This window comes from Spizellomyces punctatus, assembly GCF_000182565.1.
Source record: "Spizellomyces punctatus DAOM BR117 chromosome Unknown supercont1.7, whole genome shotgun sequence".
Lineage (NCBI taxonomy): Eukaryota > Fungi > Chytridiomycota > Chytridiomycetes > Spizellomycetales > Spizellomycetaceae > Spizellomyces > Spizellomyces punctatus.
The window spans coordinates 1086816-1107439 of record NW_015971543.1 but is presented as its reverse complement, the minus strand read 5'-3'; the positions used below and the strand labels follow the sequence as shown (position 1 = coordinate 1107439).

The 20624-nt window shown below is 47.6% G+C and overlaps 9 protein-coding genes across 9 annotated transcripts; 5 read left to right on the top strand and 4 right to left on the bottom strand.

The window, feature by feature from the left end:
* Nucleotides 1-12: 12 nt before the first annotated feature.
* On the top strand, nt 13-2960 carry SPPG_04740 (translation elongation factor G). Its single transcript, XM_016752972.1, has 7 exons — nt 13-308; nt 371-617; nt 679-767; nt 838-2127; nt 2184-2328; nt 2396-2469; nt 2531-2960. The coding sequence occupies exons 1-7, from the start codon at nt 90-92 to the stop codon at nt 2780-2782; spliced, it is 2316 nt and encodes a 771-aa protein (XP_016608457.1). The 5' UTR covers nt 13-89; the 3' UTR covers nt 2783-2960.
* Nucleotides 2793-4393, bottom strand: SPPG_04739 (uncharacterized protein). Its single transcript, XM_016752971.1, has 8 exons — nt 4110-4393; nt 3940-4041; nt 3703-3868; nt 3538-3622; nt 3422-3467; nt 3288-3357; nt 2984-3215; nt 2793-2905 (listed from the first exon to the last, which is right to left on the bottom strand). The coding sequence occupies exons 1-8, from the start codon at nt 4351-4353 to the stop codon at nt 2843-2845; spliced, it is 1008 nt and encodes a 335-aa protein (XP_016608456.1). The 5' UTR covers nt 4354-4393; the 3' UTR covers nt 2793-2842.
* A 110-nt stretch (nt 4394-4503) lies between these two features.
* SPPG_04738 (uncharacterized protein) lies at nt 4504-6519 on the top strand. The gene is made up of 6 exons (XM_016752970.1): nt 4504-4996; nt 5065-5226; nt 5297-5354; nt 5405-5626; nt 5692-5840; nt 5909-6519. The coding sequence occupies exons 1-6, from the start codon at nt 4507-4509 to the stop codon at nt 6079-6081; spliced, it is 1254 nt and encodes a 417-aa protein (XP_016608455.1). The 5' UTR covers nt 4504-4506; the 3' UTR covers nt 6082-6519.
* Nucleotides 5643-7114, bottom strand: SPPG_09218 (uncharacterized protein). Its single transcript, XM_016757375.1, has 4 exons — nt 6973-7114; nt 6638-6891; nt 6431-6552; nt 5643-6353 (listed from the first exon to the last, which is right to left on the bottom strand). Exons 1-4 carry the CDS (start codon nt 7027-7029, stop codon nt 6202-6204), a joined length of 585 nt encoding a protein of 194 aa, XP_016608454.1. The 5' UTR covers nt 7030-7114; the 3' UTR covers nt 5643-6201.
* Nucleotides 7115-7472: 358 nt separating this feature from the next.
* SPPG_04737 (uncharacterized protein) lies at nt 7473-9777 on the top strand (the record flags this gene model as incomplete). Its single annotated transcript, XM_016752969.1, has 14 exons — nt 7473-7556; nt 7619-7781; nt 7843-7883; nt 7953-7971; nt 8039-8175; nt 8238-8338; nt 8407-8479; nt 8537-8668; nt 8729-8919; nt 8975-9023; nt 9078-9212; nt 9276-9346; nt 9412-9493; nt 9553-9777. The coding sequence occupies 14 exons, from the start codon at nt 7473-7475 to the stop codon at nt 9775-9777; spliced, it is 1503 nt and encodes a 500-aa protein (XP_016608453.1).
* Nucleotides 9778-10189: 412 nt separating this feature from the next.
* Nucleotides 10190-14523, top strand: SPPG_04736 (uncharacterized protein; the record flags this gene model as incomplete). Its single annotated transcript, XM_016752968.1, has 20 exons — nt 10190-10518; nt 10611-10714; nt 10786-10808; nt 10879-10986; nt 11059-11112; nt 11182-11299; nt 11363-11545; nt 11622-11689; nt 11866-12053; nt 12120-12164; nt 12239-12264; nt 12343-12505; nt 12568-12898; nt 12966-13076; nt 13140-13182; nt 13259-13338; nt 13401-13630; nt 13703-13982; nt 14049-14180; nt 14246-14523. The coding sequence occupies 20 exons, from the start codon at nt 10190-10192 to the stop codon at nt 14489-14491; spliced, it is 2862 nt and encodes a 953-aa protein (XP_016608452.1). The 3' UTR covers nt 14492-14523.
* Nucleotides 14524-14650: 127 nt separating this feature from the next.
* SPPG_04735 (uncharacterized protein) lies at nt 14651-16802 on the top strand. The gene is made up of 5 exons (XM_016752967.1): nt 14651-15286; nt 15355-15741; nt 15800-15861; nt 15976-16130; nt 16201-16802. The coding sequence occupies exons 1-5, from the start codon at nt 14708-14710 to the stop codon at nt 16665-16667; spliced, it is 1650 nt and encodes a 549-aa protein (XP_016608451.1). The 5' UTR covers nt 14651-14707; the 3' UTR covers nt 16668-16802.
* SPPG_04734 (uncharacterized protein) lies at nt 16686-18172 on the bottom strand. Its single transcript, XM_016752966.1, has 4 exons — nt 18025-18172; nt 17753-17954; nt 17148-17665; nt 16686-17083 (listed from the first exon to the last, which is right to left on the bottom strand). The coding sequence occupies exons 1-4, from the start codon at nt 18098-18100 to the stop codon at nt 16875-16877; spliced, it is 1005 nt and encodes a 334-aa protein (XP_016608450.1). The 5' UTR covers nt 18101-18172; the 3' UTR covers nt 16686-16874.
* A 134-nt stretch (nt 18173-18306) lies between these two features.
* Nucleotides 18307-20246, bottom strand: SPPG_04733 (uncharacterized protein). Its single transcript, XM_016752965.1, has 11 exons — nt 20037-20246; nt 19852-19970; nt 19694-19786; nt 19569-19629; nt 19295-19504; nt 19106-19239; nt 18988-19047; nt 18776-18921; nt 18667-18707; nt 18552-18587; nt 18307-18482 (listed from the first exon to the last, which is right to left on the bottom strand). The coding sequence occupies exons 1-11, from the start codon at nt 20130-20132 to the stop codon at nt 18420-18422; spliced, it is 1059 nt and encodes a 352-aa protein (XP_016608449.1). The 5' UTR covers nt 20133-20246; the 3' UTR covers nt 18307-18419.
* Nucleotides 20247-20624: the final 378 nt, after the last annotated feature.

Here is a 20624-nt window from a genome sequence, read left to right as displayed (position 1 = left end):
CTTTCTGAACAGATCTTGCCACCTTCACATCAGGGGCGGGCTTCTCTGGTAGCGATCCCTTGCTAGGAAGAGTGCCCAACCATAGCAGTATGGCGCTGCTCGGTAACTTCTTGAGGGGTGCTGTCCGTCGGGCACCGTGCGTCACACCCGGGAAAGCATTGGTGTTCAAGTCCATTGCCCCCATAGTGACACCGCACCAAGTTCGGGTTGGTGTATTTGGGGTGGATAGCCGATGGTTCTCTTCAGCTACAGCAGAGCAACCGGTCGTTGAGGAGTCGCCTGCCGTCAACTACGACGTGGCGGATCTGGTAAGTTCGGTAACTGCTCTCGCCCCTGCTGACAGTCATGACTAAAAGTGTTACCGTCCCAGGCTCGGCTGAATCAACTTCGGAATATCGGAATCTCGGCGCATATTGATTCCGGAAAGACGACGCTGACCGAGCGCATCTTGTTCTATACTGGGCGAATCGAAGAGATCCACGAGGTCCGAGGGAAAGATAATGTTGGTGCCAAAATGGACTCTATGGAACTGGAGCGAGAAAAGGGAATCACTATTCAGTCTGCCGCCACGTATACGAAGTGGAAAGACTGTGCTATTAATATTATTGATACCCCTGGTATGCAGTTTCCCTACGCATCTTAATTGTAAACATCGCGCTCATTTTACTATGCCATCAGGTCACGTTGATTTCACGATTGAAGTAGAGCGTGCGCTCCGTGTTCTCGATAGTGCAATTCTGGTGCTTTGTGCCGTCGGAGGCGTTCAGGTATTGTTTTCCTGTGATAGTGTCAATATGTCCAAATGGCGAATCTCTAATTTCGATGTTGTTCGCTCAGTCACAAACTATGACGGTAGATCGTCAAATGAAGCGCTACAACATTCCTCGTATTTGTTTCATAAATAAGATGGATCGAGCTGGCGCAAACCCATGGCGAGTAATTGACCAACTTCGGAATAAGTTACGCTTGACTGCTGCGGCGGTACAAGTTCCTATAGGTGCCGAAAGTAATCTGAAGGGGGTCGTGGATCTGGTTAATATGAAAGCTTACTATAACGAGGGCGACAAGGGGGAAACCATTAGAATTGATGATATCCCTAGCGAGATGCAGGACTTTGTAGCTGAGAAGCGGGCCGAGTTGATTGAACATCTTGCTGACGCGGACGACGAGATTGCCGAGATTTTCTTGAACGAGGAAGAGCCTACCAACCAGCAGCTCGAAGATGCAGTCCGGCGCAGTACAATCGCACAGAAGTTCTGTCCAGTCTTCATGGGGTCAGCATACCACAACAAAGGCGTACAACCTATGTTGGACGGTGTACTGACGTACTTACCCCGGCCCCATGAAGTGGAGAATTATGCCCTAGACGCGAAGAACGACGAAAGCAAAGTACTGTTGAGCTCGGCATCGAGCGCTAACTTGGTTGGCTTAGCGTTCAAACTTGAGGAAGGACGATTCGGACAGTTGACGTACCTCCGCATTTATCAAGGAACTCTTAAGAAGGGTGACTGGATTGTAAACTCCAGGACCGGTAAGAGGGTCAAGGTGTCAAGGCTTGTTCGTATGCACTCCAACGAAATGGAAGACGTCGCCAGCGTTGGATCCGGTGAAATTTGCGCTTTGTTTGGCATTGACTGTGCTTCTGGTGATACTTTCACCGATGGTTCCGTTGCGTACGCCATGACGTCCATCTATGTTCCTCAGCCTGTAATATCTCTGTCATTGGAACCAAAAGGGAAAGAATCTCCCAATTTTGCGAAAGCTCTGAATCGTTTCCAGCGTGAAGACCCAACTTTCCGCGTCCACGTCGACGCCGAAAGCAAGCAAACAATTATCTCTGGAATGGGCGAGCTTCACTTGGAGATTTACGTCGAACGCATGAAGCGCGAGTACAATGTTGATTGCGCTACTGGAAAGCCCCAAGTGGCTTTCCGTGAAACTATCAACCAAAAAGTTGCGTTCAACTACACGCACAAGAAACAATCTGGTGGTTCAGGACAGTTTGGACGTGTTGTGGGCTATATTGAACCCATGGAAGAGCCAGCGGAGGATGGAAATCTGGTAGAATTCGTTGATAACACGGTCGGTATGAACATTCCCAGCCAATACATTCCCGCTATTGAAAAGGTAATCGCCCAAAGTCGTCAGCGCTCTACATGCATCTAACAATCATTCCAATGAAGGGATTCCTCGAAGCTTGTGAGAAGGGCTCTTTGATTGGGCATCCGGTCACTGGCGTTCGATTTGTCCTTGAAGATGGGTTGGCACACGCCGTCGATTCGAGCGAACTGGCGTTCAAATTGGCTTCCATTTACGCCTTCCGTGAAGGTGGGTTTCTCAGCTCATAATGTTTCTGTTATACGAGTTTTCTCTAATCACACGCTCTGCCACACAGCTTTCATGAAGGCCGGTCCGGCGATTCTTGAGCCGATCATGGATGTCAGCTTGACGGCTCCTGTTGAATACCAGGTCAGTACCTGACGTCTTCCTGTAGACGGCGTGCCAAACGCCTAAAATGTTTATTCAACAGGGTACCTGCATCGGCCTCCTGAACAAGCGAAAGGGAACTATTGGCGATTCTGAGGTCCAGGAGGATTACGTCGAGGTCAAAGCCGATGTACCCTTGAACGAGATGTTTGGCTTTTCGACCGACTTGCGTTCCTGCACTCAAGGCAAAGGAGAGTTCTCCATGGAGTACAAGACCCATGCCCCTGTCATGCCGTTCGTGCAGCAGCAGCTCATGGAAGACTACAAGAAGAAGCTCATGGAGCAGAAGAAATGAAGACAAGCGGTCGTGTAGAGTATCATTATTTTATGGATTGGGTGTGTAGGATATATTGTTTTATGTAGACATAGCACTTGCGCTGTATTTGTATGCTAGCATTTCCTGGTTTGCGCCAGACATCTGTCATGTTTTGTAAATTATATGAAGTTTGATGATCATGGGTCGTGCATTGTTCCAGCCAAATTTAAGGTTCCTTACCTCTCGTACCGCATCCCCAATTTCAATGGGTAAGAAGCGTAATAAGGGAGCAACATATGTGTAGAAGGGAAGGAAGACGTCGCGATTACGGCCGGTTTCCAATGCCGTCACAATCGCATTGCAGACCTCGGAAGTTTTGAGATGTGGCGTTAACCACGGGCGTTGATGTACCATACCGGTGAACATGCCAGTGTCAATTAGACCCGGATATACGCATGTCATGCGTATATTTCTGGTGGTTATGTGACAACATCAACTTTTTCCACCTTTAAAACACAGGAAGGTACAAGACGGCGCAACTCACGTTCCGAGAAGTTCTTGCCGCAAGCCTTCGTGAAATCCAGTGACGCCCGACTTGGATGCACAATAAGCGGCTGGATGGGGATAACCTTTAGCAAATCGGTGCATCCCAATCAGATCTCCATGATCGACACATACTTGCGAATGCCGCTGCTGATGAACCAAGTACAGACGATACCGTCACCTAAGTGCAAGTGCATGTACTTAGCGGGTATGCTAATGAGCAGCACAGATAGCTAGAAGCGAATGTTTACGATATGGCCATGGTCAGTTTTCCGCATATTTGGCAGAAAAGCTTTGGCTATCCAAAACTGAGCGAGGAGATTGACTTTGATCACTCTATGTCAACCATTGGTTAGTTTGGTTAGCGATGGACATGCAAACGTCGCGAGACCTTGGTAAGTCGTCATAGACTTCACCTTTCAATTTCAGGATCTGGTGTATCGACGACCGACAGAGCATGGTTGACAATTCCGGCATTGTTAATGATAATCGTCGGATGTCCTTCCTCTCGGATTATGCGCTCTGCTACTTTCTGAACCATCTGCTGATCTCCGACATCGCACTCGTAGTAAGAAATCGAACCTGACATGTCGATCGCAAGGAAATACTTAATCCAGCAAATTGGAGTACGTGTAGACATTTATTTGACAAACCATCATTGAAAATGGTGGGTCGAACATCCAACACAACGATTTTCTTGGGCGCATGCTTGTACGCCAGGGTTTCAGCAAGCTGTTTCCCGAGGCCATGCGAGCCTACCGTTAGGTTCCAATTTTCAGTATTCTCCGCATAGGAGTAATACGACATGGAAAATTCAACTTACCGCCGGTTATAAGAACGATCTCGTTACTCCAATCATTTATGGGCCTCGCGTTTCGGTTTCGGTATATGTGAAGAATAGCAGGAATTGCTCCAAAGATGATGCATGTCGACCATAGTATGATCTGCGCGTATGGGACCAGGATGATGGATAGAACTACCCAGAAAACTGGGGCTGTGTACGGGTTAACGAAAGCGACTTTGTATATCGGTCCCAAGACTGTGTCGACGGTGAGAAGAGGAGCCATGCCCGATCCTATGCAGCTCGTGCAAACTGCTTTGGGAAGCTGATCGGAGAGTGGTAAGCAGGAGGGGATCGACGGTTCGATAGGATGGAATTCAGCGCACGTGATTAACCGATGCTGATCTGAGCTCCCAATAGACGTTTCCTGTTGCTGGCAATGTCGCAGATCGTTTACCAGTCTGACTTTGGTTGGGTTTTGCGGCCTCACCTTTACACTCTCGGCGACGCCTGGCATTGGCCAGCATCCGCCTTCGACGTTCTAGCCCCATATACTGCACGAACAAAGCAACATGTATCAAAGGCGTTACCGGTGGAGCAGGGAGATGCGGGAGTCGACGCACCAAATGTTCGCAAACGCAAACGCTCCAAGCAAGTCAAATCGGACCATGTAAATAAGCAAAATGGAATAAATGAGCTGCACAGCTCTATTTGCCACTGGCTTTCGGAAGCGCATGCAAGTCTGGTCCTTCATTCGGGAACGTTTCCATTGCCGACGACCGCTGCGGTCGCCGATACCAGTAGCGGGGCTTCTATAGATGACTTGGATTTTATCAAGTTTAGAGAATTAGCGGATATTGCGGATTCCTCCAAACACGCTCTAGAATCGGAGGAGACGGATCAAGCGTGTGGTATTGTGCCAGTGGATGGTAGGCATATTGTGACATTGATGAGCGGAAAGGGTTTCGTACACTCGTCATCTGAATGTCTTGCTCAGATGTTTCTAGAGAATTGGATATCAGCAGCTTATACCATCAATTCATCTCCAATGATTCGGATGAGTGCAAAACCCTGCCAGTATTGGGGCATTCCTTCATTGTACCACCTCACTCCGTCTTCCTTATGTCGGACTTGTCTCAAGCCCAATTGCTCAGATCACGTAAGGTTCAAGCGCACACCCATCTGCAGCCTGTCGGGTAGGGCAAGTCACTAATAATAGGCGAGAATAGTAAATCCTTTCGATTTCATACTGATGGATCCACCCTGGCCAAATAAAAGTGTTCGAAGGTATCTTCTCCGTCGGTGGACCCTAAAAACCGCTTACTGATTGGCTATAGGGCTGGGAAATACCAAGAAATTGATATCTATGACTTGTTCCGACTGCCCTTGAAACATCTGATCAAACCCGGAGGTTGTCTGGCTGTGTGGGTAACAAACAAACCGAAATACCAGCGCTTTGTTCGCGACAAGCTCTTCAGTGCATGCGGCTTAGCTTACGTCGCAGAATGGTATTGGCTTAAAGTTACCTTGAAGGGAGAGTGGGTTGTAGACCTGGACAGGTACCACATAAATGGTTGTTCTTTGCTCTAGTCAAAAAGTAGCTAAGAGCTTCCAACGAGTATAGCCTTCACAGAAAGCCATACGAAGTGTTAATTATAGGAAGAGCGCAGCACGCTAGCAATAGTCACCCAGACCCCGTAGCCTCCTTACCAACAAGGAGAGCCATATGCAGCGTACCCAGTAAACATCATTCTCGAAAACCGCTCTTAGATGGTAAAAATAGCATACATCGCGGCTCTTTCCAATGCTCATGGACATGGCTCACATTAACAACTCTACAGATGCTATCGCCCCGTTCTTGCCAAGAGACGCACAAAAACTCGAGATCTTTGCAAGAAATCTACTTCCAGGATGGACGTCATGGGGAAACGAAGTCCTGCGGTTCAATGATGTGCAATACCTCACTCAGACAACCGAAGGGTATCTCGCACCGCCGCCAACAGAGTTGGGATAGTGGCAGTTATTCTCCATTTCGTACGTGCAGTCTCTGCTATTTGTCTCTACATGCACGTCGGGGCTTTTCTTTGAAAGAGGAGAATCCGAATGGGAAACCGCGCAATCGCCGACGTCGTGATCATGACGACTCCGCTCTGCGCCGAAAAGTCAGGGACACCCTGCGACCGCGCTCAATCGGTTCGCCGCAGTAATGATCTACTTGATTTTTTGATATACTGTGCGTGAAATTGTACCTTGAATCCCCGGTGAGAACCAACAACGACCGGGGCCCTAAAATCATGCATACCAGATGAGATTCCTAATGTGCAACCCAATATGAACGACGATCGTGATCTTGCAATACTCACGCAGCAAAATGTCTACACTTTCTCCAGAATCCCTCTTGCTAAATGTCATTACGCAAGGAGTGAGCAGTGATAGCGAGGTTACTGTAGACCCAAAGGTTGAGGCATCAACATGGGGCATTATTCTGTGATAATGAATGGTCCGAGTTTTGTTAACCTCATCGATAGAGATCTACAGCGTCTCTAAGCGAAATCACTTTCTCCACCTACCCTTGCCCCCTTTCGTACTCATTCACGAGCAAGTATTCTGGTGGTTCTTTGGCAAACACTCCAAACGCCCGCATCCGCTCGACAACACCATCGACAAACGCCGGAAGTGGGCCAAGGTGTTCTTCGACTTGCCGCGTTCGGAAGGAGAACAAATAGCCATATTGTTGAGTTCGTCGCCGTAGTTCTTCATTGGGTTTTTGCCCCTTGCCCCCCCATGCCCTCCCGTCCAACGTGGCTAACAATTGGTCTTCTTCCTATGCAAAAGCTGGCGGTCAGTTTCAACTGACGTGGTTCTGAGGGCGGCGTCATGGCTGAGAAAAGCAGGAAAAGCATACCTCTTTGCTTATAAAATCATCGATGAGAAATAGACCAGGCACTTTGGAGCATTCCATTCTTTTGGAAGAAATTGGAACATTTGGCAGATGCTTCCCAGGTCGTTTTCTCCCATGTGGCTGTGTATTTCAATTTCGATAGGTCAACGGTTCGAACCGGCCAGATCGCTTGCTCTTCCCGCCGGCACCCTACGACAAGATCGCCGAGTTCCTACACCCGCACTCGTCGCAACTGTCAGCGCTGTCGTAGACTCTGCAGCGCTCCAAATGCCAGCATTTGTGTATTGTCCTTGAAATGCGTGAAATCCCCCCCGTCCATCTGTTGGCTTATCTTCCAACCCCGTCTTTAATGAATCTGATCGCGAACGCGCACATGACTAAGATCAAAGCCCTCCGATATCTGCCCGGCCGTCGGACTCAGCGTTTGAGTGCGCGCCATTCCGTTTTGACAGCAGCACAACGGTCCACCATCCGTCCTCCAATTCACACACGCCGCGATCGCCATGATCCCGTTCGGGGTCCCCCTTCCGTTGTTGACGGATTCTTACAAAACGACCCATTTTGAGCTATATCCTGAGGCCAAAAAGGTACACATTACTCTGGCGAAGGAATTAGGGACTATGGAGTCTCACGTATTTGTAACCTGCAGATGATCGCGTATGGTGAATTCCGCACAGGCTATGACAAGGATCTGAATGACCGCCGTATCGTTGCCTACGGCATTCGCTACATTATTGAGAACTATGTCTCCAAACCATGGACCTTGGAAGACGTTGCCCTTGCGGAAAGGTTCTTTTCCATGCATAATGCGGGTTCGTATCATTATTATACATCTTCCACAGCCGAGTGTTATTTATATTCGCTCTCATCAAGGGTACACACAATTTCCTTTTCCTAAGGATTTGTTTATAAAAGTGAGTGTGTCATGAGGACGCAGGTGCTTGAAGAGTTTCGTGGGCTCGATTTAATTAGTATTACGACAGTTTATTGAAGAAAACAATGGTGTGCTACAGCGAGCATCCGTGCCCTATTACCGAATAGCCATACTAAATAGGGCGCGAGGCATTAGGTTACTTTCCTGTGAAGATTGAAGCTCTACCGGAAGGAACCGTCGCGTATCCGCGTGTCCCCATCTACCAGATCACCGCAGAAAATGAATATTCCCGCCTTGTTACCTACCTGGAAACGATTTTGACCATGGTTTGGGTATGTTAAATGACTTGGTGTGAGACTTTCCTAGTCGACCTGATGCTGAGGACGGTAGAAAGTATCCTTCCACAGTAGCCACACTATCAAGAAGGTCGCGAGATGTCATTGAGGCTGCATACGAGAGATCGGTGGATGAAGATGGCTACTGGACACTGAATAGGTACTGGCGGTTTTCAGTCTTGTGACGAGTTCGATAAACGCTCATGAACATGAACGTGAACGTGACAGCCGGCTGCACGATTTTGGTTTCCGAGCGTGCACATCGGTTGAGCAGTCAATCATTGGCGGATGTGCTCACTTAGTAAGTCATGGGTCGAGATCTTTAAGACTTCAAGGTGTAACACTCGCCGTTCACTAGTTGAACTTCGAAGGAACCGACACCCTCAGCGCGGCCTTCTATGCCCAATTCCGACTGAATGATGGGAAACCCGTGGCCACTTCTATCCCGGCAACGGAGCATTCTGTGATGACCGCATACCCAACCGAAAAGGTATTTCGGCTGTAATTGTTGCGGTCGCAGATACCAGAGCTTAGTTAGCCATGTTTTTAGGAAGCAATTATCCAGTTGTTGGATAAGTTTGGCACCGGCGTTTGCGCTTGCGTCATGGACTCGTACGATTATGTCAACGCCCTGGACAATGTTCTTCCGATTATAGCCAAGCATAAGCTGGAAAAGGGTGGATTTCTTGTTTTGCGTCCTGACAGCGGCGATCCAGTTGAAGTGGTGTTACTCGGCTTGAGGTGCGCACATAAATAGGCATTTGCTTGTTACAAGTCAGCTTGAGAATCAATGTAGGGCAATTGAGAAAGTCTTTGGTGCAGACACCAATAAGAAAGGGTTCAAGGTATGCAAGTTTGTTTTCAACGGTACAAGAATTGGCGTATTGAAAGTATTCCAGGTCCTGCGAGGAGCCAGTATCATCCAAGGAGACGCCGTCACCTACAGCACGCTGCAGGCGATCCTCAAAGCAGTCACAGAAGCCGGATATGCTGCACAAAATATAGCCTTTGGGATGGGTGGAGGGCTGTTGCAGGTAACTGTCTCATTTTCGATGGTTTGTACATAGCCAAACTGAATGTGCTTACGTACGGATTAGAGAGTAAATCGGGATACGATGAGTTTTGCTACAAAACTCAGCAAGATGATCTATCTCGACGGGACAGAGAGGCATGTACGACGCTAAGGATTGGCAATGGTTGGCATGCTTTAACACATATTTTTTCATTTACCAGAGATGTGATGAAAATGCCGAAAACCGGATCCGAAAAAATCAGTCTTCCTGGCGAATTTGTCGTCATCAAAAATGAACAGCAGGTAATCTTTGGGCTTGGTCTTGGGATAATGCGTGTGAGACTAATTTTCCATGTCCGTAGGTTCCCATGGTATATCCTCGCGAAGCCGGCCCTGCGGGTGAGAACCTCCTAAAAGTCGTCTATGATAATGGGGTAGTGCCCAAGTTCGATGATTACACGACAGTACGACAGCGTGTGCGTAAAGAATGGGCCGCGCTTCCTCCTGCATTCGACGTGCTTTCTCCAGAGCTTAAGGAAAAGATCAAGAAAGTTAAATCTATAACTAACGTAGCTATCGGGAATTAGAAAGTGAGACTTTTGGCTGATGCAGTAGAGATCGACAACCGTTGAATGCTGGAACTTGCAATAAGTAGCACGCAGTAGACAGGGATTAAGATTAATCATTTATGCAAGCATTTTTAACAGGGAGCGGATATGGACGATGTCCATATATCGCCCCAATGACAAATCATGATGGGTTAATTGGCGCTACTTTGTCACCCTGAGATTTCCCACTTTCGGGATCTAAGGATCACCCCCTAAATCAGGAGGACTTTGTTCTATGAACAAGTCCAAGGCACCAAAGGCAAAACGTGTACACATGAATACAGATCCGTATGAAGGGGTCCGTCTTACGAAGCCACATCCTAAATGCTCCACACACACCCGCTGTGGACTTTTCAAATGTGCTCACAACCTAATAACGTTCCATAAACCAATGTCTCACAACCTTCTCAGCACGCTCTTATGCATCCTTCATCTGATCGGGACCGCATGTGCTTCAGCTGTTCGGGCTCCATGGCTCACATACCGGGGGCTTTTTGAAAATGGAACAATAATGCAGGATGACAACGGGACCTCCGAACCATACATTCGCGGACCAACTCCTTTTCCCATCCCTCCTGTACAGTTTCCGTTACCAATTATTGGCCCACATCCAGCGTCCCGGTTAACATTGCCTGGAAAAGGGGGCTTACTTCGTGTGGGGGTCTCCGTGCAGCCGGCCTCTTGCGACAACTCATCGGATTTGTATGCGCCAAAAACCTGGTGAGCATGAGAGAGACATGCCAAGACAACACCTGTGGTGTGAAGCTTCCCAAAATCATGTACATGCCTAGCTAATCTCATCCCATGTCCAGTCAGACATTTATGTGGACGAAGGCTGCATCTTTACTCGCGGAAACGGAAATTAACAACAATCCGAACCTTCTTCCTGACTCTAAATTGGAAGTAATCTTTCTTGGTATAGTTCAGGCTGGTGTTTCATACCTTTATTTTGCGTGCTTCTCACCAGGAAGATCGATTACATTTCAGACAACAGCAATTCGGATTTAACGGTAATGTCATCTTCATGATTAGCTTTCCTCCTTAATTAGGAACCCTGATGGTCAAGCATCGTTCTACCAGCTAAAGCAAACAGTCACAGGACTGACGCAAGCACAACTGTCGTTTGTGATTGGAGCTGTAAATGACCAGGATACGGTTACGAGTGCCGCTTTTTCAACCGCCTTTCAGGTAACGAAGCTAGGGTGTTCAAAGTACTACTTCATTTAGCAATATCAAAATCAACAAGTCGGTCATTGCTAGTTCTCGCAAGGAAGTGCATTTTTCGACAACCCATCATGTCCAAGCGGGTCTGAGGTAACGTTTCGTTTAAGTCCCTTTTGTGATAGTTGGATTTCACTATTGACTTGGTTTTGTTCTCGGTAGTTCTTTTGGCTCATGACTAGCGGTACAGAGCGCTACAAGAATCTTATCAAGGTTGCGGGCTTATTCAACTGGACCAACATCGGAATCGTTCGTGCCCAGGATCCGGGGGCATACCTTGGTAGCCTGATAGTTGTCAACTCATCTGATGCTGCCTTCTTCATCTAATACCCATGTCTTCCAGCATCCCAAGCGATATTAGATGCAGCATCGGAGACCTGTATTCAAGTTAACACTGGCCTGTCCTTGCGGTGGTCAAAAGGGACGTCTGCGCAATGCTACTGCGAAGATTGCGCTGTTCTCTTCAATATGACGACCTGCATGAGGGAACTTGGACCGGCAATGAACGAATTGAAAGACTCAAATTGTATGTACGCCTCTTCGATGTATTTTGTCTGTTCTGTGGTAGGCAATGGCCGTTGCTTATTCTGCATACGAGGCAGTGCGAGTTTTTTACCTCCTCCACGGTAACCATGGGTCCTATGTGCCGCTGCTGATATTACACTGCCAGGTATGAAGATTCAATCATGTCACTTCCTTGTCAAGCGCTCACTTGAGAATGTAGTATGTATGGACTCGTGGGAGAAGACTACGCTTGGGTCTCTAGCCATGTGAGACAGTTTCTTTACGCTCCACCTTATTATAGTCTTACCAAAACTAACTGACATGGATGGACAATGTGCACAGGCAATAAATGTCCTGGATAATGTCACCATGATCCAAACCTTTGGCGAAGACTTTCTCGCACAGTCCAGGGGATTGATAACCGTCGAAGAGGATGCTACGCAATATGATAATGACCCCCTTTTACAGCCAGCTATGTTGACGCACTTGAAAGGCCGGTGGGATGCATATATTGACGAGAACAGTGACAGGTAATGAGGCTGTAGAGGTCCAAAGATGCATAGATTTGTAACAATGGCCCTAATGTCATTAAATAGGTGGTCTGATCGATATGCAATAAAGGAGCTATCGCTTATTCCAAGGTAATGCACAAGTTGCAATCTTATTTCAGGTGAAGTACACAGGCACTGGGACTAACTACTCTCCCACCGGGAAGAACATTTTACGACATGATCTACAGTTGTATGTTGCCGTAGTCCTTCCCTTGCAGGAAAGAGTTTCGAACCATACTTTATTCATCATATCCTCCCTGCTACCTAGTTGCCAACGCCGCTGACCTAGTCCTTAACCGAGACAATCTGACCATTCTCGACTGGTATGACAAAGAGCTTCACAAATCCCTTACCCTACAAGTGTGGAATTCGACTGGTTATGAAGGAACCACCGGTAAAATCGTATTGTCAAGTAGAGGAGACCGACTATTGTTAGTTTCTGCCCCTTTGAATTTGTGTTTTCAGCTCTAATCGTCATGTTGCGTTTTTCTAGACATACAAATATATATCAATTTGACGGCGCTGCTTGGGATTCACAGTCCTACTTTTCGGCGCGTGCGCTGCCCGTTATTGGCAGTATTGATATGCAGAAGGCGACATTGAAGGCAGCTCCGACATGGTACGGCAACCGTCAAACGGTTCCTTTAGATCATGTCGTGCTGGTCCGCGATCAGATCACTATCCAAAACGCAACCGGAGCGGTTTTTACTACACTGTATTCGGTGACCATTGCAATCTGCATCGTCAGCCTGGCGCTGATTTTGTGGAAGAGAACGGACAAGGTAATGGTCAAAAGGAGCCCTGTCTTCTGTGTCAATATTTTGGTATGTGAAGAGCAATTCAGTTACCATAGTTGGCGCTCGTACTAATGCGTTTCTGTTTGGCTTGTAGATTGGTCTTGTGTCGATGTTATCCACCATTTACGTAAATGTCGTTGATATCAGTCCTCAAACATGTACAATAGAAAGATGGACTCAATCGGTCGGATTTGCCCTTGTGATGGTAGCATTATTCTATGGTCAGGAAAACCTCGGTGACCACTAACTAGTATCAATCTGCTGATAGGCAAACGTTGCAGCTAAGGCATGGCGAATTTGGCGCATTTTTGGTTAGCATCTTTGATTTCGCTATGCAAACATGCGGTTTCTGTCGCTCAATGACAATGAGCTAACTCTTACAAACAGACAACGCCGATTTTCAAACCATCGCGATGCCCAATCGGGAACTGTACAAAATCAGCGGAGCGATTCTCTTGATAACACTGGTAATTGGTACCTCACGTAACTTTGCTGAAACTGCAATCAGCCAACAAGCGCTTTTCTCCAGTTACTTTTAATTCTCTGGACGGGGCTGGACTATCCTATAGTTGTCCTACAAACTACCCCAACCACATATATTCGTATCTGTGGATCAGCCAATATTACGCGAAGCTACGTGCTCGCGAGTCTCGTCAACGGATTCAATGTCATTCTGCTACTCATAAATGCAGTTTTGGCGTGGAAGACGCGCAACGCTCCGACGGACTTTGGGGAAGCGAAACAAATAGCATATACTATGTCGGTACCGACTACCAAGTGTTTTTTGTTGGCCTAATGCTCAGTGTCACTGACGCCTATCTCCATTGACAGCTGCTGGACGATTATACTCTCGTTGATGCTTGTGCCGTATGCGTACTTTACGAGGAACAATACTGCGTTTGAGCGATTCGTTTTCCGATTTAGTCTATTATGGGTGATGGTCGCTGTCATATGGACACTGCTGATTGGAACTCATTTATACATGGTCTTCCTGGCCTCCGAAGACGGAGGTGGTGGAATTAAGGGACTCTCCGGAATTATGCATTCTGATTTATATATCGAGCAGAATGACATGGAAATCAAAAGCATGGCAGAGGCCCCTATGGCGAAGGTCAGTAATTTGGCAAGTTCCTTTGTGACAATAATTACAATGCTGAAGTGGTTTGTCTTCCCGCAGTATCTCGCTGGATCTTTCACATTCAGAAAAACTTCCAACTTTTTTAGCGTATGGAAGAAGTGTCATCTGCAAATCTCCACCGTACCGCCCTCATCACTTGTCATCCACTATGATCTGGACCCAAAGGATGTGGTACGTATATTGGGCCGCTATCTGATAGGAGGATTGTACCTAAGACCGATCCCGTCCTTTTCCAGCCGAGGTCGCATCAAGTCATTCTTGCATCCGATATATGCGAAGTCTTCGTCGTAGAAGAGGCGCCGAAGCGTTTCGCGATCCAAACAGCTAAAGCAGGTCGCTTCATCTTCCAAACTCCAAGCGAAGAAAAGGCGATGAACTGGATGTACATTGTTGCTTCGATAGTAGCCACATCAACACCTAGAGCGACGCCGCTCGGCTCCAAGAAAACGTCAAAGACAAAGAGGAAAAGCACTATTGCTTGATATTTATTTAAATATATTCTACTTTCATAAGAGTTAGGGGGCATCTCATCCGACCAGCATGTTGGTCGGAGCCTTCCTTGGATCCCTTATGTAAGCAGGGGTCAGATACAGTGCGACCCGCCACCCGGCGTGTTCAAAGTTAAGCAAGTTTAACAATCTGGCGGGCGACCAAGGATTCGTATCGCTTCACCGCCTTCAACAAGGACAAAGTCCAGGATGACTGAAGGACCTGAAGTTGGCGGTGTTCAAATCGTTGATGTTTCTCAAAATGACACACCAGGGCCCGAATGTCGCCCTACGCCTGAGACGAGGCGTTTCCTGTGGACATTTACTCTGAATCCTTCCGTTTCTTATGTCAACTTCAGCGTCTACTTATTGGCTGCCGCTCTGGGAATTTGCTTATTTGTGTTCATCAATTCCTCGCAGGTACTGACAGATGAAGCCATTTATCCTATTCTGCGTCATATAAAGCAAGAACTTCTGCAGGGTTTTGTATTGGGCCAAGTTTTGTTGATCCCTTCAGAGGAGCTTGGAAATGCTTCCGGATCACTGACTTTCTATGATGAGCTTGTATCCATATTTGCTGTCTGGATCTGGGGTATAGCATCAGATCGCATCGGACGACGAGCTGTATATGGACTGGGCTTTGCCATTATGGCCCTGGGATTGGCGCTTTTCACATATGCCAAGAATCTCTATCCTCAACTGCTGCTCTTTCGCTTAGTATTTGCTTTGGGCGGAGGAGCGGCGAGTTCGATGATGACGGCAGTGTTGTCGGACTATGCGAGTGATGACGTATGTGTTTTTTATAACGCGAGATCATTTACGATAGTGCTGAAGGATATATATACGTGATGTTTCAGGATCGAGGAAAGACCTCAGGTCTGGTTGGATTGGTATCAGGGTGCGGCGCTTTGATTGCGGTATTCCTCCTGTTACGCTTGCCGGCCAAGTTTGGGGACGGGGCAGAGGGCCTTCGAGTCACGTTTTGGATAGCTGCCGGACTGTCGGCTGCATTTGCTTGTGTGTTGTGGATATGCCTTCAAAGTAAAGAAAGCCTATTGAAAGCACCAGATGCCACCACCGGTCGGAAAGCATCCATCGATACTGGGACAGAAAACAGTACCAGCTCCATATTGCCCGCAACCGATGCATCTGATGGAGCCCAACTTGAAGTTACCCGGAGGAAGAGCATAAAGGAGATTGCATGGGAAGGTATTTTGGCTTCCAAGGACCCTAGAATTCTGCTGGTTTGTTCCCTGTGCGTGCATTGACTGCAGCGCACTGTTTGCTGACGAGTTGCATTAGGGTTACGCAGGAAGTTTCCTAGCCAGGGGTGACACCATAATACTTACTTTATTTCTGCCACTGTGAGTAAGGAACATGCGAATGAACGAGCTTGTCAGTCAACCCTCGGACAAGAGCGTCATATACTGGCTTGCGCAGATAATACCTCTACCAATTAATGATTATATTTGTTACAGATGGATCTACAAGTATTACATTGAATCGGGTCTGTGTCCCAATCAAGACGTTGACAATCCAGATGTTAAAGAAAACTGTCGGGAAGCTTATAGGCAAGCATCTATACTTGCCGGGATTGCCCAAACTTTTGCTTTGATTGGCGCTCCCCTTTTTGGTAAGCGAACAGTAAGCAGTCAGTCAAATGACGTGGGACAAAACCTTGTGTTAAGCTGTAATTATTTCAGGCTGGCTTTCAGATCGGTGCTATCGCCCCCTTCCTCTCCTGGGAGCGGGATGCATTGGCCTCGCAAGCTATTTATCGACCTTTCTCAGCACAAACCCGACCTCAAGCGGAATGTATGTCGCAATGTGCGTAATAGGGTTCGCGGAGATCGGCATGGTTGTCGGGTCCCTTTCACTGGTCACCGCGGCCTATGTTCCACGGCAGATCCGGGGAAGTGTAGCAGGAGTATCCAGTTTCTTTGGAGCCGTGGGAATCTTGATCAACACTCGATTGGGTGGGTATCTGTTCGATCAGTGGACTTCGGGGGCACCCTTTTTTATCATGTTTGTGTCGCATGTGGTTTTCTGTTTGATTGCTGTTGTAGTTATCGTCCGGGATGCGCTGAATGCAAGGAGGGAACGACGCCATGGTACAACCCTATTGGCCGTCATGCAAGAAGGCTTTGAGCGCAGGTCGCTCATTCTTTAAAGTAGATAGCCTGTTGGTATTTTTTTTCTTTTGATTATGCATATATGTTTGGATATCGAGAGGTGTGCGTACCGAGAAAGAATCTTTCATTAACCATATAAAATTCAACCGAGAGGTGAAACTGCCAATATCCACATCTTTAAAAAGACACTCTATTCTACATTTGCGAGGGGACGCACTTATCAAAGCGCCAACCCTAGGGAACTGTCATATCACCACCTTTAGACCATCGTACGCAGGTTCTGCCTTCACCCCTGCCTTTTTCAAATCCTCGTTCTGTCTGAGCTCCTCTGCCAGGGTGTCATGGTCAACTCGATGTGAAAAGCCAGTTAAAAAGACTCGGCCGCCCGGTTTGATTAGTGAAGCGCATTGTTCTACCGCTTCGGGGATCGAAAAGTGCGATGCATGGGAGCCGTCTATTGATAACATATAAGCGTCATATTGCCGCAATCAGTCCATGAAATAAATCCAGATACTCACAATGCAGAGAATCCATGACTAACACTTTGCTCCCCCGTATCAGTTCTTTTGCATGAGGAGGTAGCCCGCTAGCATCGCTAACATATGTAACATCCCCAAACCGGAATCCAAGACATTTGAACGGTTGTCCATCCGAATACTTTCCGTGGTCCACTTCCACCGGAATGACTTCCAACTCTTCAATCATAAATCGTTTGTACCCTTCCGACGTCGTTTCCATTATACGAAAGTTGAGACTTGGCACGTCCCCGCCTCCTGTAGCTTTGCCTTTATCAACCAAGTACGGAAACGCGCCCTGAACAACACTCATAGTTTGTTCATTGCAGTAAACGTCGATATGATCTTGAACGCTAAAAGCTGCACCACCAATTGTCCACTGGCGGAGATCGTCCATCCCGAGCATTGCATCCGCATGGCCGTGGGTTAGAAGGACAGCGTCGATCCGGCGAAGGCGATAGTGAACGAACCAGGTGAGGGCGGATTCGTAAAAGTTCTTCCCACAGTCTATCAAGATCGTTCTGCAAACGTGAAGACATGACCGATCCGTCAAGCAGCTGGTCTGCACGTGTCCAAAGCAGTACCGCTAGGCAATTGCAATATCTAACCTCATTCGCCCGTCTGAATGCATATATCGTACTACCGCGCTCGTGGTCCGCCGTTTGTTTTTATTGAATATTGGTGTCGGCGAGATGACGCCATTTATTTTTGGCCCATCGGATGGTTTGACATCCATTGCCGCTATGCAGACTTTGCAATCGGGTACATCCTTCGTCAAGCAATATATGTTTGGAACGTTGCCGGAAGTGCCTGTTGGAGAAGTAAGTTTCGCGGGTCACAGTGATATCCGCCATCCACAGTATGCATTCTCTGTCCACACCTGTTCCCAAAAATATGAGTTCTTTTATATTCGGCGGAGTACCGTTCGTACGGTTCTCGGGGGCCTTCGAAGTCATTCCGGTGTAAGTGCGTGAACGGAAATGAAGATTGTGTCGTCCATCGAAAGCTGGTCTCCATCTGGGGTCACGTGTTAGTTGGATTGCCAAAGAATGGCTCTTTCTCGGAGACGTCTGTCTTTTGGGGACGTTTTTCATTGATGTAAGAGCCTACTGGTGTGAGCAATCATTGGCCAAAGTAAGGCAAAAGGAACGGGGACGAGGGATGAGGCTTTTGACGAGTATTCACGCAGCGACACGACCCACACGTTTCTGTGAGTACAAGCTATCTCCTATAGGACTATGCTAGACGAGACCTAAAAGGCGTCTACATTGATATTTACAGCTTTGAGTTACGTTTAGCTTGGAATGGAACGACCACTTTCCCGATATTTTTGCCCTCCTGTTGATGCAAAGGAATGTGAGAACTAAGAGCAATGGAGAATATTTTGGTAAAGGCTTGTTCACTTACATGAAGGTAGGCAATGGCGCGTGGAATGGACGTCAACTAACAGTGCCAAAGAGGAGTAAGAATTGAGACTTTATCAAGAATATAAACCAGCATCGCTCCGACGCCTGATACTTACACCCTCAAAGTCTGACATCTCGACCAATGCCTGAAGTTTGCCTGCCAATTTGAATGCGACTTGAGTACTTAAAGTCTTCCGACATTTAAAGCATGCACTATCCACTTACCCTTAGCCACCATGTCAAACATATCTTTCAATGCACTGGCATACCCCTGGGCGTATTGAGGCAGGAAGAAACCGGTAACCGTGGCAGAACGATTCAGCAATGCAACAGTGGAAACGGCGTCGGAGCCAAATCCAGTAGCCTTCGCTCTATTCATGTAGCGAATCTGGTTAACTCAAAATCAATTAGTATCAGCAGGAGCCGCATGTTCTGACCCATCATCATTGTAATTCGAAATGGCGCCGATGATGATCAAACGACCTTTCACTGCCAAGCTAGGATTCTATATTTAAGCATAACACTTCAAACTTGTCATGCTCTGCGCGCACTTACCAGCTCACACAATCCTGAAGCATTTTTCCGCCGACAGACTCAAAGATGATGTCAATGCCTTTCGGATACTCGCTCTTGAGGACCTTCTTCACATTCTCAGTTTTATAGTTGATCACTCGATCGCATCCCAATTTCTAGAATGCTGTGCTCAACAAGGAGTATACACATGCGTGGAGGCATCAGACCAACCTTGAGCACAGCAGCTTTCTCGTCACTGGAGCACGTCCCTATTACGTGGTTGCCCGCTTGCTTTGCAAGTTGCACGGCAATTTGACCTGCACCACCAGCAGCAGCCGTTACCAGTACAGTTTCGCCGCTTGTCATGTGTCCACATTCCTTAAGTGCCAGGTAGGAGGTCAATCCGGACACAAGGAGAGGAAGAACTTCGGAGCGTACAGCCTAGTGTAGAACATCAAATTCATACACCATTCTTTAAGATATTCCCTTCTTTACGCTGACTCACGGGCACAGGGATAACCGCTCGCTCATCAATAATTTGAAGTTCCGTAAACGCACCGTAGGTCCTGCAAGTTTATGGAGCTGACATTTAATAGCATGGCCATGATTGGAGCGACATCAGTAACTTACATGACGGCGGCGGCCTGCCCCACGCGGAGCCTCTTGACAGCTGATCCCACTGCAACCACCTCTCCCACGGCTTCGAATCCAGTGTCAAATGGACTATAATCAAGATACAATGGTGAGATATTACAGTACGTAAACACTTGACCTCGGCAGAAACATACGGCTTTTTGGTGGGATCGTAACGACCAGCGGTATAATTGATATCTGAGGCATTGATGGCCCAGTAACGGTGACGAATGGCCACGTCGTGTGGTCCAAGAGTCGCGAGGGCGTCGGCGGTCTAAAGGAAAGCATTGTTGAGTCGGTGATCTTGGTCTCGGCAACATAAATGACAAGAGCCACGTACCTTGACCACCTCCAACTTTGTAGCCTTCACAAAGTCGGTGCTCAATTGGTGAACAACATATTTGCGAAAGGTCTCGGGAAGAGCTGAAGATGCCATCGTTGTCAAGTTCTATGAGGCGTTCGTAGCAAAAAGCAGCAATGGAATGTCCAAATGGAAATGCCCCCCCAGAAAGACCCTCAAGCGCGTCGGGTATTTGGACGGCCCGCAAAGTCTGAGCTCCGTTGCCTCCGTTTCACCCTCCTGACGGGACGACGACGATGACCTGAGAGGACGACGACGGCGAGTCCAAGAACCCTGCGCGGGACTTTTATTGCTTCTTGACCACACCAACGTGTTCATTGCAACGCGACGACGTCCCAAAGATGGCAGAATCCCATTATCAGCACATGGTCCTCGCAATTGTGCACACAGGATGCACACGCAAGTCCTTTAGGTGCATGTACGGCTTGTCGCCTCGTGCAAGGGGCAATCATGGTAGACTCTTAAAGGCTCGGCTTGTTGCCCCTCTCCCGCCATGACGAGGAACTTTACTGTCTTTGGATTCCCGCCTACTTTTTGCCATGCAAGTGACATGCCATTTATCAAACA

Excerpts from the sequence above, each read along its gene's own strand:
- SPPG_04740 (XM_016752972.1), top strand. The coding sequence starts at position 90 with ATGGCGCTGCTCGGTAACTTCTTGAGGGGTGCTGTCCGTCGGGCACCG. Across the intron at positions 768-837 it reads GTGCCGTCGGAGGCGTTCAG|TCACAAACTATGACGGTAGA; the intron begins GTATTGTTTTCC and ends TTGTTCGCTCAG. Across the intron at positions 2,128-2,183 it reads ACATTCCCGCTATTGAAAAG|GGATTCCTCGAAGCTTGTGA; the intron begins GTAATCGCCCAA and ends ATTCCAATGAAG.
- SPPG_04733 (XM_016752965.1), bottom strand. The coding sequence starts at position 20,132 with ATGGCATCTTCAGCTCTTCCCGAGACCTTTCGCAAATATGTTGTTCAC. Across the intron at positions 19,240-19,294 it reads AGAAAGCTGCTGTGCTCAAG|AAATTGGGATGCGATCGAGT; the intron begins GTTGGTCTGATG and ends ACAGCATTCTAG. Across the intron at positions 18,708-18,775 it reads GTTTGACATGGTGGCTAAGG|GCAAACTTCAGGCATTGGTC; the intron begins GTAAGTGGATAG and ends TCAAATTGGCAG.
- SPPG_04739 (XM_016752971.1), bottom strand. The coding sequence starts at position 4,353 with ATGGCTCCTCTTCTCACCGTCGACACAGTCTTGGGACCGATATACAAA. Across the intron at positions 4,042-4,109 it reads GATCGTTCTTATAACCGGCG|GCTCGCATGGCCTCGGGAAA; the intron begins GTAAGTTGAATT and ends ACCTAACGGTAG. Across the intron at positions 3,468-3,537 it reads AAACTGACCATGGCCATATC|GTGACGGTATCGTCTGTACT; the intron begins GTAAACATTCGC and ends ACTTGCACTTAG.
- SPPG_04735 (XM_016752967.1), top strand. The coding sequence starts at position 14,708 with ATGACTGAAGGACCTGAAGTTGGCGGTGTTCAAATCGTTGATGTTTCT. Across the intron at positions 15,742-15,799 it reads AGGACCCTAGAATTCTGCTG|GGTTACGCAGGAAGTTTCCT; the intron begins GTTTGTTCCCTG and ends GAGTTGCATTAG. Across the intron at positions 16,131-16,200 it reads GATTGGCGCTCCCCTTTTTG|GCTGGCTTTCAGATCGGTGC; the intron begins GTAAGCGAACAG and ends TAATTATTTCAG.
- SPPG_04734 (XM_016752966.1), bottom strand. The coding sequence starts at position 18,100 with ATGACTTCGAAGGCCCCCGAGAACCGTACGAACGGTACTCCGCCGAAT. Across the intron at positions 17,955-18,024 it reads ACTCATATTTTTGGGAACAG|GCACTTCCGGCAACGTTCCA; the intron begins GTGTGGACAGAG and ends CTTCTCCAACAG. Across the intron at positions 17,084-17,147 it reads AGTCATGGATTCTCTGCATT|ACGGCTCCCATGCATCGCAC; the intron begins GTGAGTATCTGG and ends TGTTATCAATAG.
- SPPG_09218 (XM_016757375.1), bottom strand. The coding sequence starts at position 7,029 with ATGGAATGCTCCAAAGTGCCTGGTCTATTTCTCATCGATGATTTTATA. Across the intron at positions 6,892-6,972 it reads ATGATTTTATAAGCAAAGAG|GAAGAAGACCAATTGTTAGC; the intron begins GTATGCTTTTCC and ends GCTTTTGCATAG. Across the intron at positions 6,354-6,430 it reads AAGTGTAGACATTTTGCTGC|GGCCCCGGTCGTTGTTGGTT; the intron begins GTGAGTATTGCA and ends GCATGATTTTAG.
- SPPG_04738 (XM_016752970.1), top strand. The coding sequence starts at position 4,507 with ATGTCGCAGATCGTTTACCAGTCTGACTTTGGTTGGGTTTTGCGGCCT. Across the intron at positions 5,627-5,691 it reads TGGGTTGTAGACCTGGACAG|CCTTCACAGAAAGCCATACG; the intron begins GTACCACATAAA and ends CAACGAGTATAG. Across the intron at positions 5,841-5,908 it reads TCGAAAACCGCTCTTAGATG|ATGCTATCGCCCCGTTCTTG; the intron begins GTAAAAATAGCA and ends ACAACTCTACAG.